This window comes from Lepisma saccharinum, chromosome 25, assembly GCF_977018435.1.
Source record: "Lepisma saccharinum chromosome 25, izLepSacc3.1, whole genome shotgun sequence".
NCBI classification, from domain to species: domain Eukaryota; kingdom Metazoa; phylum Arthropoda; class Insecta; order Zygentoma; family Lepismatidae; genus Lepisma; species Lepisma saccharinum.
Genome location: NC_139253.1, coordinates 55104753 through 55122814, shown reverse-complemented (window position 1 = coordinate 55122814; position 18062 = coordinate 55104753). Strand labels below are relative to the sequence as shown.

At 35.1% G+C, this 18062-nt stretch overlaps 1 protein-coding gene across 2 annotated transcripts in view; it reads left to right on the top strand.

Moving 5' to 3' along the window:
* Ctps (CTP synthase) overlaps nucleotides 1–17278 on the top strand; it is a 126966-nt gene extending 109688 nt beyond the window's left edge. For both annotated transcript variants that reach the window (XM_083111339.1, XM_083111338.1), the window contains exons 13-14: nucleotides 9629–9841; nucleotides 16922–17278. In XM_083111339.1, coding sequence (XP_082967465.1) covers nucleotides 9629–9841; nucleotides 16922–17001 — 293 coding nt within the window. In that variant the 3' untranslated portion in view covers nucleotides 17002–17278. The remainder of the gene's footprint in view (nucleotides 1–9628; nucleotides 9842–16921) is intronic.
* The last annotated feature ends 784 nt before the right edge of the window (nucleotides 17279–18062 follow it).

Below are 18062 nucleotides of genomic sequence, written 5' to 3'. Positions count from 1 at the left end.
CTTTCAATGTAAGGGACCAAGTTTCACATCCATATAATACTACAGGCAAAATTACTGTTTTGTATATTTTAACTTTTAGTTTCTTAGATATTAAACGAGAAGACAAAAGTTTATGAAGAGAGAAGTAACATGCATTTCCTGAATTAAGCCCACTTTTTATTTCCTCTTTAATATAATTTTCATTTGTTAATATTACTCCTAAGTATTTGAATTTGGAAACTGGTTCAAACGAGTTGTTATCAATAATTAGATTTTGATTATTACCTAACACTTGGTTTCGGCCTGTAAGCATATATTTAGTTTTCTCTTTGTTAACTTCCAAACCTATCTCTTTAGCAGTTTTGAAAAATATTTTAGCATTATTCTTAATTGTATTCACATCATCCCCCAGTAAGTCTACATCATCTGCATATGCTAACAACTGAGTCACACCATTTAATTTTAGTCCTTCTTTAGTTTCGTTTACCTTCCTAACAGCATATTCTAAGGCAAAATTAAAGAGCAATGGAGATAATGCATCCCCTTGTTTTAACCCATCATGAATTGTAAATTTTTCAGACATATTAATACCCACACGAATTTTACTTTCTGTTTCACTGGTGCATATTTTTATCATGCTAACAAGCTTCTTAGGTATTCCAAACTCTACTAATATATTATATAATTTATCTCTTTTGACCGAATCATATGCTTTTTTGAAATCAATGAATAGCTGATGGACATTTTGATTATATTCCCACTTTTTTTCAAGTGTCTGTCTGATGTGAAAAAATTGATCTGTAGTTGATCTGTTGCGTTTAAATCCACATTGATAATCACCTATAATTTCATTAGCATATGGGGTTAGTCTTGTTAAAAGAATGTTAGATAATATTTTATATGTTGTTGAGAGTAGAGAAATTCCACGGTAATTATTGTAGTTCATTTTATCACCTTTTTTAAACACAGGAACAATTATGGATTCTTTCCACTGTTGAGGGATTTCTTCTTTATTCCATATTAAACAACTTAATTTATGAATTTGACATATTAATGAATTTCCACCATATTTAATTAACTGAGCTGGTATTAAATCAATGCCAGGTGCTTTGTTATTCTTTAGCCTTTTAATAGCATCTTTAACTTCAGTCAAGTTAGGTTCTGGAACTAAAGGTTCTGCTGTGTGTACTTCATTTACTTCTGATTTATCTCCTACATGGACATTTAAAAGGTCATTAAAGTAGTTCTTCCATCTATTTAGAATATCGCTTGGGTCAGCTTGAAAATCACCGTCTTTATCTTTTTTCAAGTTTACTTTAGGTTGCCACCCCTTTCTAAACTCATTTACACCTTTATATAAATCTCTGATATTTTTATTTTTGCTGTTTGTTTCAAGTTCGTTAATTTTGCTTTTCAAGTAATCTCTTTTTTTACTTCTAAACGTGCGGTTAACTTCTCGCTTTATTCTATTACAATTGTTTAGATTTGTATCATCCGAGTTATTTAACCACCTAAGTCTAGCCTGATTTCTTATTTCTATTAGATTATGACATTCATTATCAAACCATGGCTTACTTTTTCTCGGTTTATGGTATCCTATACTTTCTTTAGCTGCTGATTCTATTGCATTACGTATGTGATCCCAATTCTTATTTACGTCTGTTTCATTTATATTTTCATCATCATTTAAATCCTGCAAAACATCAAATCTATTTGACAGTTTAATTTGGTAATCTTTCTTAATTCTTTCATCAGTAAACTTTCCTGTATCAAATTTTATAACCTACATGTGACCTACAATTTAAAATAATATTTTAAAAGCACAATGGAAGTATGAAGTATAAGTTTTGGTATATTTGGCAGAAAAATGTTCTAAAATAAAAACTTGAATTTCGGGAAACGTAACACTAAAAAGTCAAAAAAGGATAATGCCAATTTTTGGTGCCATAATATATCGGTATCTGTCACGTGAGATTGATTGATTTAATATCTTTGGGTGCACCACCACTTATGGTCATTTTGCAACCTTCAGTATATACAGGGAAAATTCCGTTATCTAAAACCGTTACCTTTAAATTAAAAAAGGGGTATAGAAAATAACTTTCCCAAATTAACTTCCAAGGTATTAAACTCTCAAGAAGAGGCGTGGGTCATGTGACTTACAATTTGAAACAGTAGTTTAAAAAAAAATCCATGAAGGCATAACTTCAGGTATGTGCCAGACAATGTGCTAAAAGGAAAATGTGAATTTTGGGAAAAAATAACTTCGAATAGTAAAAAATAAAAAAAAAATAAAAAAATACACCAATTTGAAAAAAAAATCAAGGTCCCTACCGATTAGGCATAAATAAAACAAAACTATCAGTAGTAATTTATTGCATTAGTAACAGTGACTCCTAGTCTAATTTTGGGCATAATCACCACCGTTGTTCTGGCATTTGTCGTAACATGGCACTAAATTTTGTATGCCCATGACATATGTGTCTGGCAGCAAAGACTGGAACTGTCTCTACCACAGTGTAGCTGTCAAATCCTTGTCCTGCCAGAAACCTCTTCAGCTGAACAAGGAGACGAAAGTCTGTACATACAAGGCCTGGGCTCTACAAGGAGTGGTCCAAGATCTCTCACTTGAAGTGATGCAAAGAGCCCACGTGCACTCAGCTGATGGGGTCATGCACCTTCCGTGAATTGTCTGCACCATCGTCTGACCATACTATCGCTCACGCCATCCGGTCCTAACACCACATACAATTGCTGGTGGCTCTATGCCAGAATCTGAGCATGCAAAAATCTGATTACTACACATACCTCGCAGTCGGTGAGAGACTGTATGATGAGAGCTGCCATCTTTAACCTAGAACTGTCCTAAAACGGCTGCACTGGGACTGCATCAGATTACAGCCACATGCCACTTCTTCCTGCCCGCATGTGTGTGTCACCACTAGTGCCGCAGATAGGCATCATTGGACCTTTTATCTGGACGCCCCTCGTATATAGACTTTCAGAAGCTGTTATCAACAGTGTGTTCCTGTTTTAGTATTTGATTAGCTAAAGCAGACACCTATACAAAGCAATTCTAAAAATTGCTTGCTTTAAATTTCTAATACCTATATACCCTTTTTGTCAGCAATAATGGTATAACTGCATGTTGTCAGTTTCACAGTACTTCACTTGGATATACTGTACTGAAGAAGAAATCCCATTGATGTATGGAAATATGACACTATCTTTTCTACAATTCAGTTGTTTCACTTACGTGCAACGGTTAAGTTGTTTGCTTTACAGAGAAGAGAGAAGTAGGTTTATGCATAGAAAAATGCATCTGCACTCATGGTTCATGCAAGCAGAGGGTAATAATATCAGTGGAAATATCTAAGGAGATTGATAAGTTACAAAATTTCTTTCTTCATCAATCACTCTTCACTCTAATCTCATTTAGTCGTAATCAAATATTTTATTTAAAACTGACTGTGTATGATAAAATCCCATAATCCCTCGAATTGTAATAATTTTCCAAATTCACTATTTTGCAGTTGGAATTCAAATTATAGAGAATAGAGAAATGAAGTCAATTCCTTGGAAGATAATATTGGTACACTTCGCAACATCTTATTTGACCGCCCTGAAAAATTTCAAAGTCCGGAATTCGTAAATTTGGCAGCATAGCGCTTCAGAGCCAACTAAGAGTAGCCAAGTTTGCAACATTTCTTCTTCCTGAATGAAAACGCTCGTGATTTTTTTCATTCTTTCACATTCCATAAAGTAAAGATACCCTAAAGCAGTAATAAAATATATGAGGAGACAAAAATTGTTAAGTGGAAATACGAATGTTGAAAATATTTCAAGATTCTTCGTTCTGAATTTGAAAATAGGGAAATTTATGTGCATTGTGAAACACTGAACAGGTTCTCATCCACCTGGAAAGAATTGCGGTCACATTTGAATGCAAGAAGGCAAATTTATGATGATTTTATGCGAAATGTTTAGTAAAGATACCTTGCACAACACCACACGATTCTGCAAAGTGTGTCTTTTCCTTGGTTCTTGGCGAAAAATGGTTCGAAACTCCGGCACAATGTTGCTTCAACTGAGATTAACATGCTTTACTGAGCTTTCTGTTAGCAATCTCATGGAGTAGTTAGTTAGATGACAGCACTTTCGTTTTTTTTACTGTTTTCGTCAAGATTGAAACATCGTAGGTTCAAATCCCACCCTTTCCTTTTTATTTTTTTCCTTTTTATTTACCGAGTACGAAGTGTTCTAATAACGTAATATAATATTATATGATATTACTGTAAATATTTATGCGATGCATGCTCAGTGGCAGCGATTGGGTTTCAAAACTGATGGAACAAGGAGGGGGAGGGGGGCAAGGACAGATTCTTTCCCTTGGTAGATAATGTTTAGCATAATGCGGGGTCATCTGCCCCTCCACACTCCATAATCGTCGCCACTGTGCATGCCTCAAGTAATGCTTCTACTTTTCTTTATCAATCTTTCAGTGATTGGCAGGATTTTAGGAAATACTTTTCCTTTCATTCAGCTGTTATAAGTTAACACATATTAATAACTTACATGTCAACTTTCTGCATCCGGAAATGCTGGACATAAATCGCATAAATATCAACGGGAATATCCAAGAAACGTAGATAAGCATTCTCGTCCAAAGCCATTTACTTCCCGAAAAATATTTTGCAAAGAAGTAAGTTTGAACCCATGACCTTCCATTCCATAAGCAAAGGATCCCCCTACACCACACGGTTCAAGTTATTTTATGCACTCGGTTCGGATCCCATTTTAAACTGTATGTCCAGTCCCGATTAGCCTTACTATGCATAAAGTTGGCTTAAAACACCAAATCAACCAATTCATCTCCTTTCAGAGTGGGCCCTCTATGATACTGTAGTCGGCCAGCATCCGAAAATACAGTTTTGCTTCGCGTATACCAGAGTGTAATTGCATTTAATATTGAGACTAATTTTACTTTAAAACTACAGATTAAAGCGATAATAGTGTCCAGAAAAAGAACCTCAAAGTAGATCTTCACACAATGTATTTTAATCCATTGCCAAACATTTCAGTTAAGAATAATATTATGCTTTTCCATTGACCATATTTTCGATTCATGGTGAATTTGCTAAAAGGACCATGTCAAGAAATCGAAAAATGTAAGTTTTACTAGTAAATACATTTAAAATGCACGAAACAACAGGGGAGGAGAAAAATAAACTTCAAAAATAAGTAAAAATGCAACAAAAACTATTAAAAATACTGACAAATAAACTAAAAGCCAAAAAAGGCCGAAAAAAGCAAAAAAAATTGTAAAATAGAAAGAGTTTTCCGGCTCTAACTGAAGGGAAATTGACATGATATCAGGTTTAGCATTGTTTTTAAGGGTCAGAAAAAAAGTTGGTCTTTCATCAACTTCCGGACCCTAATTAGTAATTATGACCATTGAAAAAGTTGGAGGTAGCTTACTTACAATTTTCTTGCTGAGGGATCGTATCGTCCGATATCTCCACTTCATAATACATATAAACATCAAGTTCATATTTCGAAAATGACTTCGAGTTTTCCACCACGAAAATATGTTTTTCATAGTTTGAAGTTCGTTAGTATTATCTTTGAAAGTTTCCATTGTTTTAATTTCACACATATTTTATATTTCATACGTTCCTATCGCTTTTCATAGAGTCTTTGGAAAAAAGCTGAAGTTTCTTGTCAAACGGGGTCTGGTTCAAATGACTCCTTTTCGCTCTCCTGTTCCTACTTTAAAGAAACAACAAAATACTTCGTAAGTAAACGATTGCTTGTTCAAAACACGGAATTTTTAAACAATTTACAAAATATGACAAAACGCCAATATACATGTTCATCATTTTTCCCTTTCAGCGTTTCTCTATTTTATCTGAATTAGTTTCCTCATGAAAATTGCCATGAGGAAATTGTAGATATGACATTATGTGTGAATTGGTTTCTTCAAACTCGTAGCAAATTTTAACGTGAGATACTTGGAGAAGAGGTAACGTGCTTGATTCTTACGAGGGAAGTCGTAGGTTCGATTCTCCACCTAGGCAGGATTTTTTTCAGGAGTATATCGTTGGGTGTAAAGTTTATCCACCGTGCTAAGAAGTTAACATTGGTCTCACGAGGTGAAAGGAAATAGTAAGAGAAAGTTATTTCGATGATAGAAGGAAGTCACATGCTACGTGGAATGCGCAGAATCAAGTTACATAGAGCTAAGTCTGTAATGGTGGTTTCGAATATTGCAAAGTTAGTGCGGAAAGTTTGTTATATCTGATACTCGAACTTTCTGTTCAAAGAAGACAAACATTTTAGATACAAAGCAGTGAGGAATTAACAATCATTATGAGGTTTTGAATTTTTTGTTTGTCACTCACTATATAAATACTTATTAGTAGTTTCTTATCGAATCGGCCTTTGTTGCAATAACAATTTATTTATGTTAATTAGTGATTTACTATTAGTTTTAGATGCATGGTAAGATGGTGGTGAGGGGATTGACAACAGTCACTACTAAGAAACGGACATAAAATTATCAACCTTAGCAATTTGAACTCATTAAACACTCTCCTTCATTACAGTACTGCACTACATCACTATTTAACATAACTGTATATCTTTTTTTAGTATATCGAAATCAAATAATCAATATTTTAGGTGTCAGTGAAGAACAAACAATACATAACTTAAATAACATTACATTTGGTTTGTGATGTGTGAATTAATCATGATGTGTGTGTTAACACAACATATGAACAATAGCTAAAAAGAAAAGTTTTAACTTTAAGTCCTTGAAATCTCCAACTTCTAAGGGGAAATATGTGCAGAAGGGACATCCCTCAAGTGTGCATCGGATTCATTTTTTAAATATTCTAATATCAACGGTATCTGTTCAGCAAACAAAAAAAGAAAAGAAAGAGGAGAGGGTGGGATTTGAACCCGCGACCTTTCACGCTTGATAAAAATAAGGATACCAGCGCCTAACCAACTGCTCTATGTTAACTTCATGACGTTATACCCTTAAAAACATGTTGACGTTTATGAAGACTTCCACCTTCCTGTGTTTCAAGCACATTTTCTCGACAAGTCGTGTAAAATATATGTTTTTGAGAACTGTTCGATATTATGTAAAGTATTGTAAATAAAATGTCGCATAAACTCCTCAAAAATTTGCTTCCTTCTGCACAAACTTGATGGCAATTTCCTCCAGGTGGAGAAAAACTCTATTCAGTGTTTCAAACTCCCCAAATTTAAAGTCGAGCAAGCAGAATCGTAAATATCCTTCAAGGTTCTTTTTCCAATTTATTATTTCTGTTTGATGGCGTATTATAATAGCGGTTCATAGTTTCTAAGTTCATGGAAAGTGTTAAATTGAAAACCTATCACCGCAGCGTTTTTCGTCTAGTGGAAGGACCTACTCAAAGTTGGCTACTCTCACCTGGAACTGAAGTGCATGTTGCTAAGTTTACGATTTCGGGACTTAGAATTCTTTCGGGGCGGTCTAAGATGTTGTGAAGTGTACATAACACAATACATACCTGGATCTTTATGAGTTTATAATTTCCATTTGTAAAAACATTAATTTAGTTTAGTTTTATAATTGTCAGGGAAAAATGTAAATTTTGTTCTGGAAAACCTGGAAATGTCAGGGAATTTCATTTCTGCTTGTTTGAAGCCACCCTGCACAAGTCATACGCCACAATAGTAGGTGTCAACAAATATTACAGGCAGTAATTTTTCCCCTTTATATGCCAGAATGTCAAGTAAAGTGTAAAATACGCTTAGAATCCTTGCAGAAAATGACACAAAATACTTTCACTGGATATATTCCATAACAGCGCGAGATTAAAAAAAAACTGTAAGAATAAATTTTATTCCTTTTTCAATTCTAAACAAAAAATGTGTGTGCACACTTTGTCAAGCATCACTCTTGAAGGAGTTACAATCGATTTTCTTTGTTAGTGCATGAAGGTGCAGCCATCTTGAATTTATGACGTCACACAGGCCATATGCCACAATCGCGGACAAAACACCTGGTAGTACATGATTGTGTACCTCACTAGCAACATATCACCGATGGTAAACCCAAGGGATTACATATACCCGGGAATATGTGTGACAAATCTCAAAATATTTTTTTTTTAACCTGAAAATTAAATAGAAAATACCAAAGCCTATGAATACAACTCTGAGTGTTATTGGTATCTTTGTAGGATTATACGTAACTTCAAAATCAGATAAATTAGTGCATTTAATTTTTAAGGTATTTTATGTCAGGGGTGTAATATAAATAACATTTGATTTTTTTTAAATCTTGCGAATATCAGAAAAAGTTGTGAGATCACAACTGAGAGAGGAATTATAGATTATGGAAACAAATATGTTCCATCAGAATATATGTTGCTAAATAATATCAAATAGTGGCATCTTGACTAATTTCTGTTAATCTTTTGTCATATTTTTACTTTTGTCCTTTTCATTGTTGATGGTTTCAGCTGAAAATGGTCACTTGTGCTGTATGTGAAATTTTCTCAATAAATAAATGTGATGTGTGTAATGTTAGAATGAAACTAGAGAAATTCGCATGTTTGCCCTACAATAGCTGACAAAATGCAAGATAACACAAATCTGGAACCTTCAGTATTGAGATATTGTGTCGATCACTAAACACACTCAGTCACCAAGATGTCTCAAGATTATTCATCTGCGGGGGTTTTGTGTTGTCTTGTGTTTTGTTATTGTGAATTCTGAACACCCTATATAGCCCAGCGTTTTGATGTAAGAATGGATTATTTGTTTTTAATTCTTAATATGGATTTGATCGTTGTATTAGTTTTAATATGTGAATTAATTCATGTTTAAACATTTTTCATTTTACTGTAAGGAGTTTGCTCTCGTATTATGTTAATGGACATGCTTAGCAGTTGCGCTAACATAGTAGGTATAACTTTCAAATAAATAAATTGTTGTAACATTACAGTCTGAATGTTCTAAAGGAAGCGAGGAGAACAGATTATGTTCACCTTTGTTCATTCATCAATATCTGCCCCACGTGTCTCGTGGTTATTAGTATTGTATGACACTCAAAACACAATGGGGATTTTTTAGTTGAACAGTGTTGAATTTCAGTCTGCATTTATTGGAAATTATTTGTCTTTGTCAGTTTGTAAATCCTGTAAATACTTCTTACATCGCAAATACGTATCATTATTATTCCTTTGGATTTTCCTCAGGTAATCATGTATACTCACAAGTTATTTCCAAGTAGTCTCCATGAACAAGGGATGCTAGTAGCAACCTTGCCATGCATTCCTGAGTGTTTGTTGTGTTGCATACATACATGTTAGGTTTTCAACACTCGCAGCACAGAAACCAAGAATTTTCAAGTTAATGTTTATTCATAATTGGGAAGAGAGAGACGCGGTAGTGTATAAATACGGAGAAACTAGTACTCACTTTTAGCTTCGCAGATAAAAGTGAGTACTAGTTTCTCCGTATTTATTAATGTTTATAAGGAAAAGTTACATTTTTTTATATAGCTACCAGCATCCAAACATTGTTGAAGTTGTTTTGGGACACCCTGCATATTGAGAAAACTACTAATGCTGCTTTGCTCTCACAACAGGTCACGACGTGGATGGTTCTAGAATGGAAATCATGGAGTTGGAGGGTCATCCGTATTTTGTAGCAACCCAGTTTCACCCTGAGTACATTTCAAGGCCTCTGAAACCTTCACCTCCATATCTGGGGCTGATATTGGCTTCTTGTGGGAAGCTTCAGTCTTACCTTTCACGAGGGTGCCGCTTGTCTCCACGCTCCTCGTCAGATGTTGAATCTGGTATGTAGCACTTTTGGTACAGTTTATTCGCTGAGGAAAACCAACATGCTTGATTTCTCCAGTCTTTGCTTTACTATTATGAGCAAATTAATACAAATAACCAGGGGGTAGAAAAATACAGTGTGCCTGGTTGCCATGCTGCCTGAAAATTTTCACCTGGTGCCTAATTTTTCAAATTCAGTTCTAAAATTTAAAGAAGAAATCAAGTTTCTCTTATGGAAATTCCGATTACCTTTTTTTAAAAATAAATACAAAGTACAATATTTTTTTTTAACATTTGTTTGTTTTCTGTATCATTAAATCAGAATATAAAAAAATGCCATTATAAATTTTTTGCATTTTGCTAGCAGAATTTTACAGCGTTATGATAGACTTGGCCATATATTTTAATGTATTGCATAGCTTTTCATGCTGTTATGGGTTGAGCCTTCTTTAGGAAGGCCACTCCGGCACAAGAATTAATTACTTTTAATCCAATCTTGTATTAATTAATAAATTATATGTTTTAAGATCACAGATCACATTTCAAGATGTGTAGCTTTAAGTGGATTCATGGTTTTCTTAGGCTCTGTCCAAATGGTACGAGGTACAGACTTGAAGTATGGTCTTGACGTAAGTGGCTTCACGGAGTACAGTTCAAAAGCACCAAGTACAGAAGTAAGCAAGTACACAACTGAGAGCACAGATGGTTACTGACTAGGTCACGTGATTTCCACACTCGTTGTTCATTCGCTTAAAATCACGGAGGTAGAAATCCAGCAACACAGGTTAAATATACATTATGGGCCAGCAAGTTATTGGTTAATGAGTTGTTCTAATGTGTGGATATGCAAGTGTAGGAACATTTGAAAATGCTATGTGATTTCTATGGTGAAAAACAAGTGTTTGAAACGCAGTGAAAACAAGGTGTCCTCAGTTTTATCTACTGATCGTATGTGGTGCTACGAGGGTCACTATATTTTGAGCCTAACAATGAAAAAACAGGAATTTGGCATTGAAAACTGTTTTATTGTTTTTCGAAGTATTCTCCTTTATGGTCAATACACTTTGGCATTCGTTCGAACCATTTGTCAAAGCAGTTTTTCCAATCTTCTTGAGACACCTCCATAATATGGTTTTTGAACGCATCAACGGCGTCTTCCGCCGACGAAAATCGTTGTCCACGCAATTTATTCTTGACATACGGGAACAAGAAGAAGTCATTGGGTGCCAAATCAGGACTGTATGGTGGATGACCCATCAATTTGATTTTTTGACTGTTCATAAAGTCGGTTGTTAGACGAGATGTGTGACAGCTGGCATTGTCTTGATGTAGAATGATCCGACGGCGTTTGTTTGTTTTCCGTATTTGACCGAAGACCTCTGGCAAACAAATTGTTGTGTACCATTCAGAGTTGACCGTTCTACGTTCCTCTGAAGGCACAGTTGCCACATGACCAGTTTTCCCGAAAAAACAGGCGACCATTTGTTTCGATGTGCTTCGAGCGCAAACAACTTTTGTTGGATTGGGTTCATTTTGAAACACCCATACAGTCGACTGCTGTTTACGTTCCGGCTCATATGCATATAGCCATGATTCGTCACCTGTTACAATCTTATATACGTCTTTTGAAGCACCACAATTGTATTTATTGAGCATTTGTTTGCACCAATTGACGCGAACGTCTTTTTGAGTTTTTGTCAAATTGTGTGGGATCCAACGAGAACATACCTTTCTCACAGCTAAATGATCATGTAATATTTTATATATGCTGGTGGAACTAATGCCTATGGTTGCCTCAATCTCTCAGTATGTCACATGACGATCTTGCAGTATTAGGTTTTGCACAGCATCAATGTTTTCTTGAACAACAACTGATTTTGGACGACCTTCGCGAATCTCATCGGTGAGCGAATGGCGGCCACGATTAAATTCATTATACCAGCGTTTCACAGTGGCAAAGGATGGGGCTTCATCGCCAAATGTGGAAGTAAGTTGATCGATGCACTCTTGTCTTGATAATCCACGTCGAAAATCGTAAAAAATCATCGCACGAAAATGTTCACGAGTTAATTCCATTTTATTGTTGTCGCGCAATCTCCAAGGCAACATAAACAACACAAATGAAGCTATTGACAAAACATTTGAAGTACGTTATGGTCAATAATGCCAGACGATTCCGTGCAAATGTCAAATCGCGCCTAACTTCAATCAGTGTTGCCAAGGCTCAAAATATAAATAGTGGCTCTCGTATCATTAAATCAGCATTTTGCTAGCAGAATTTTAAAGTCTGAAGTGATATGATAAGACTTGACCATATATTTTAATGTATTGCATAGCTTTTCATGCTGTTACGGGTTGAGCCTTCTTTAGGAAGGCCACTTCGGCACAAGAATTAATTACTTGTAATCCAATCTTGTATTAATTAATAAATTATATTTTTAAGAACACATTTCAAGATGTGTAGCTTTATCTTAAGTGGATTCATGGTTTTCTTAGGCTCTGTCCAAAAGGTATGAAGTACAGACTTGAAAAGCATGGTCTTGACGGAAGTGACGTCACGTAGTACAGTTCAAAAGCACCAAGTAGAGAAGGACGCAAGTACACAGCTGACAGCACAGATGGTTACTGACTAGGTCACGTGATTTCCACACTCGTTGTTCATCGCTTAAAATCACGGAGGTAGAAATCCAGCAACACAGGTTAAAAATACATCATATATATACATTTGTATAATATATATTATACAAATATACATTATTATATTTGATTTCAGAGGTTTGCAGTTATGCTCTGTAATCATGGTCAGATATTCAAACAGGAAGGATTTTTTGTCCCATAAATAAATGTACTTGATTCAAATACGTTTCATATGTATTTGTCATGTGGTATTCAAGAATTCTATGAGTTGAGTAAAGTAAAAATTAAAAGTTACTCTTATCAGCTTACAGGCTCGAACACACAAATCTGTGAATCATAAAGTTGAAACATGAACCATTCACCTACAGCTTAATTACATCTGGATCAGTGTTGATGTATTAAGTAATCTACCTCCAGTGTTTCATCAATTTTTTTTACTTTTTCTTTGTCAGCTGTGGTTGTTTTCTAGACAGATACAAGGTGCGACAATGAATCTGGCAATTTTGCAACATTGTGTGTAGCTATTTGTTGCATCAGAAGTAGCATGTGACTACTGTCATCTTGCACCTCCTGCTTTACGATTCAGTTACCAGGTGTAGAAGTATGAAACCGGAATTGGCCGATAGATGGTGCTAGCCGGCAGTGGAGGGTGCGGAAGATCGCGTAAGCAGCGCCAGCTGCTGCCCACCACTCCCGAGGACATTATATCGGAACACAGTAACCCGAGTGCCAGACAGAGGAAGGTGTTGCACACCCGGAACATGTCGAGTTTTGTGCCTACGAACTACGATTTGCGGACAGCATTGGTGTTCTGTTATCATTTGAAGAAAACCGCCGCAGAATCGCATCGAATTCTCGTCGAAGCTTACGGCGAACATGCTCTCGGGAAAACACAGTGTTTCGAGTGGTTCAAGAAATTCAAAAGTGGCGATTTTGACTTGCGAAACGAGGAACGTGGGAAACCTCCGAAAAAGTTCGAAGACAACGAATTGCAAGCCTTATTGGGTGAAGATTATACCCAAACGCAGCAGGAGCTCGCGGAACAATTGAATGTGACGCAGAAAGCCGTTTCTCTTCGGTTGAAAGCTATGGGAAAGGTGCAGAAAGCAGGCAAATGGATTCCGCATGAACTGAATGAAAGACAGCAAGGATCCCTCAAGACCAGTTGTCAAATGCTGCTCGCCAGATACGAAAGTAAGTCGTTTCTCCATCGCATAGTGACCGGCGATGAGAAATGGATATATTTGGAGAATCCTAAGCGTCGTAAATCGTGGGTGAATCCAGGCGAACCATCGACATCCACTGCAAGACCAAATCGCTTTGGAAAAAATACACTGCTTTGTGTTTGGTGGGATCAGCAGGGCGTCATCTATTATGAGCTGCTAAAACCCGATGAAACCGTTAACGTAGATCGCTACCAACAGCAAATGATCAATTTACATCAAGCATTATGTGACAAACGGCCGGAATATGAATCAAGGCAACACAAGGTCATCCTGCTCCATGACAACGCCTCACCATACACAGCAAAACGGGTCCGGGAAATGATCGAGGCGTTCAAATGGGAGATACTAGGGCATGCGGCGTATTCTCCCGAGTTGGCTCCTTCAGATTATCATCTATTTGCCTCACTGGGACACGCTCTTGCAGAACAGCGCTTCAATTCGTATGAAGATGTACGAACATGGCTCGCGGACTGGTTCGCTTCAAAAGAAGAACGTTTTTTTTTGGCGTGGCATTCATAACCTGCCGGAAAGGTGGGAGAAATGTGTAACTGGCAATGGAGCTTACTTTGAATAAAATATTGTTTCTCAGTTGCAAACACCAGCCGTTTACTTCTTGCAAACACATTCCGGTTTCATACTTCTACACCTGGTACATTGGGTCGTTGAACAGGGTACAGCATGCATCCGCTGTAAAAGCATATTACTAAAACAATGGGAATATTCCTTGTCCCACCATGGGAGTCATCATGCTAATGTTATTTTCAAATAAATCAAAATGTAAGGATTGTATTTATATTTTCTTTTGGTCTTTCATCTTCATTGTTTTTTTTTTTTAAGTGTGGAGTATTTAAATTGCCCTATTCTTTGCTACACCCTGTATAAGTTTTTACTTCTACCACCCAGAAAAATCCTTCTAGCATACATTATTGAGACACAACTTCCAGTAAAGACATATTACTTAATTAAATTGTAGTTTACAGTTTTTTACAAGCAAATAAACACAATTTTCAATGTAACGTTTCAGGAGAACACATGCTCCCACATGTTGTGTTCTCCTGAAATATTACATTGAAAATTGTGTTTAAGTGCTTGTAAGAATTGTAAACTACAAGTAAAATAATTCTACAGTACGAACAATACGTACATACAAGAAAAAATATATAACTTTCAAACAAATTGTTTGTTCACAATGCCACCACCATCAGCCATGCATTTAGTTTCTGAACACATGGTACATTATTAGAAAAGTGATACAATTCAGTTTCAGTGCTTGTGGTCTGATTTTTTTTTTTTTTTTTTAATTGAAAGAAATATTGAAAAATTTAGAATATAAGATTGGTACTCCATAATATTGTTCTCTTGAGACTTGAAAGATTTATTCATGAAAACGTGGACTTCTGAATTACTTTTTTTTTGGCATTTTTGTTTGATTTATTGCATGACATTCTATGCCAGTGGTTACCAAATGTGCACTGGGGCACCCTGGTGTGCCATGGATGACCTACAGGGTCGCTGCAAAATGTTCCAATATTTTCACATCAGACAGACACTTGAAAAAAAGTGGGAATATAATCAAAATGTCCATCAGCTATTCATTGATTTCAAAAAAGCATATGATTCGGTCAAAAGAGATAAATTATATAATATATTAGTAGAGTTTGGAATACCTAAGAAGCTTGTTAGTATGATAAAAATATGCACCAGTGAAACGGAGAGTAAAATTCGTGTGGGTATTAATATATCTGACAAATTTACAATTCATGATGGGTTAAAACAAGGAGATGCATTATCTCCATTGCTCTTTAATTTTGCCTTAGAATATGCTGTTAGGAAGGTAAACGAAACTAAAGAAAGACTAAAATTAAATGGTGTGACTCAGTTGTTAGCATATGCAGATGATGTAGACTTACTGGGGGATGATGTGAATACAATTAAGAATAATGCTAAAATATTTTTCAAAACTGCTAAAGAAATAGGTTTGGAAGTTAACAAAGAGAAAACTAAATATATGCGTACAGGCCGAAACCAAATGTTAGGTAATAATCAAAATCTAATTATTGATAACAACTCGTTTGAACCAGTTTCCAAATTCAAATACTTAGGAGTAATATTAACAAATGAAAATTATATTAAAGAGGAAATAAAAAGTAGGCTTAATTCAGGAAATGCATGTTACTTCTCTCTTCATAAACTTTTGTCTTCTCGTTTAATATCTAAGAAACTAAAAGTTAAAATATACAAAACCGTAATTTTGCCTGTAGTATTATATGGGTGTGAAACTTGGTCCCTTACATTGAAAGAGGAACATAAATTGAGAGTATTTGAAAATAAGATCCTTAGGAAAATCTTTGGACCTAAAAGGGATGAGGAGATAGGTGAGTGGAGAAGGTTACATAATTTAGAACTACATAATTTGTATTCATGTCCAGACATTATTAGAATAATTAAATCAAGAAGACTTAGGTGGGCAGGCCATGTGGCACGAATGGGAGAGGAAAGAGGAGTTCACAGGATTCTTGTTGGGAAACCTGATGGTAAGAGACCTGTAGGAAGGCCAAGACGAAGATGGAGGGACAACGTTGAGATGGACCTAAGGGAAATCTGTAGGGATGGAAAAGAGTATATAGAACTTGCTCAAGATAGGGAAAGATGGAAGGCCTGTGTTGCTGCAGCCATGAACCTTCGGGTTTAAGAAGGCTAGAGAGTTAGTTAGTTAGTTAGTTAGTTAGTTATTTTCACTGAAATGACACTTGTTAGTCTACACATGGTTTTAGTATTTTTTACATGCAAAATGTTTCTAAATTTGAAATATGTGTTTATTTTTTAACTTAAGGCAAGTGACGTAACCACACTGATCATTGCAGGTGTTAGATAGGCCTACATTCTGACTTGGGCACCGGGAAAAAAATCTTGAAACACTAAGGGCGCTGTGAAACGAAAAAGTTTGGCAACCACTGTCCTATGCTTTTATGTAATATCTCATACAGCTGGTTAAATTTGTATGTAATACTTGTTATTTTTAAACAAGTTGAACTTTGCCACACGATGATACATATTTTAAAAATTTATTGGAGCTTCGGAATCACATGGTTTGTATCCTGAAACAACTGAAAATATTGTGTTTTGTATTATACAAACTTCAGTGTTATTAGGTGCTTTTTCATTTTTAAAATAATAAGACTGGAACAATAACAATACAAAGCAATATAATATTGTTTTTGTTTTTCTTTGCAGATGAAGATCTTACTGCTACAGTGGAATCAAAGCTAAATCTGACTACTTGTACTGACAACGGTGAAAATGGCAGCAATTGACAACAGTTGGAAAATAGCTAATTCTGTTTTAATGACTCTGGATAAATTTCATGACATTTCAATGGATTTGCATCTCTTTTATTGCACATAACTTATACTGATATTTTTTTCTGTCAACCTTCAATCATATACTGTGATTTGAATGATGTGAAATGCATCTGTATCAAGTATTATTATTGTTTTATATGTTTGTTTACAGCAATGTTTTGCTGATGTTATGGTATAACATCATACAAGAATAGAGTATTTTACTGATAAAGTGATTGATCAATATTAATATCATCTATGAAATATTTTACTATATGCTGTGTAGAAATGTAAGCAAAGTTAAGTATTGAGATTATTTTATTTTTCCAAAATATCTGTGGCAGAGTATATTCTATCTCTAACTATACATGTTCTATTTTCTTCATTCAGTGGGAAGGAAGACTCGTCTCAACTGTATTTTGAGAGCCTCATCCCCTTGTCTTCCTCAGCAACTTCAACAGATAATTACAGTGTTATCTCTTTCAAAGCTTTCTGGGTTTTCAACTACTATCATAAACTGCCAAATTAAAATTCCACAGCACTTAAGATTTTCATTTCCATTTACAAGCATGTAAAAAATATTTCCGTGTTTTTCATGCAATTTCAATCTCATTTCTAACTCATTTCTATGTTTTCCGTTTCATTTAGGAATTAATCCACATCTTGTTTGCATTGCATTCAGTTACAAACAAGTTTTGGAATAAATCCTACATGCGCTAAGTGTAGTACATTTCTGCAACATAGAACATTTCTTACTTCTTATGTCTAAAGAATAACACTTTAATTTTAATGTCTTTCTTTTTTCTGGATATATTGACATATGAAAATTTTACTTTTACTTTTTTTTTTTCCAAAACTTAAAAGAAAGAAAAGATTCTGTAATTTATACATGTGGCATTTGTAATCATAATTTTTAAAAAAAAATTTATGGAATGACAAAAATGATCAAATCAAAAAGGAAGAAGTGGAGAACATATTAATTTGTTGATCTATTATTAGTGTTGAGTTTTAGTACAAAATATGACAAGTGTGCT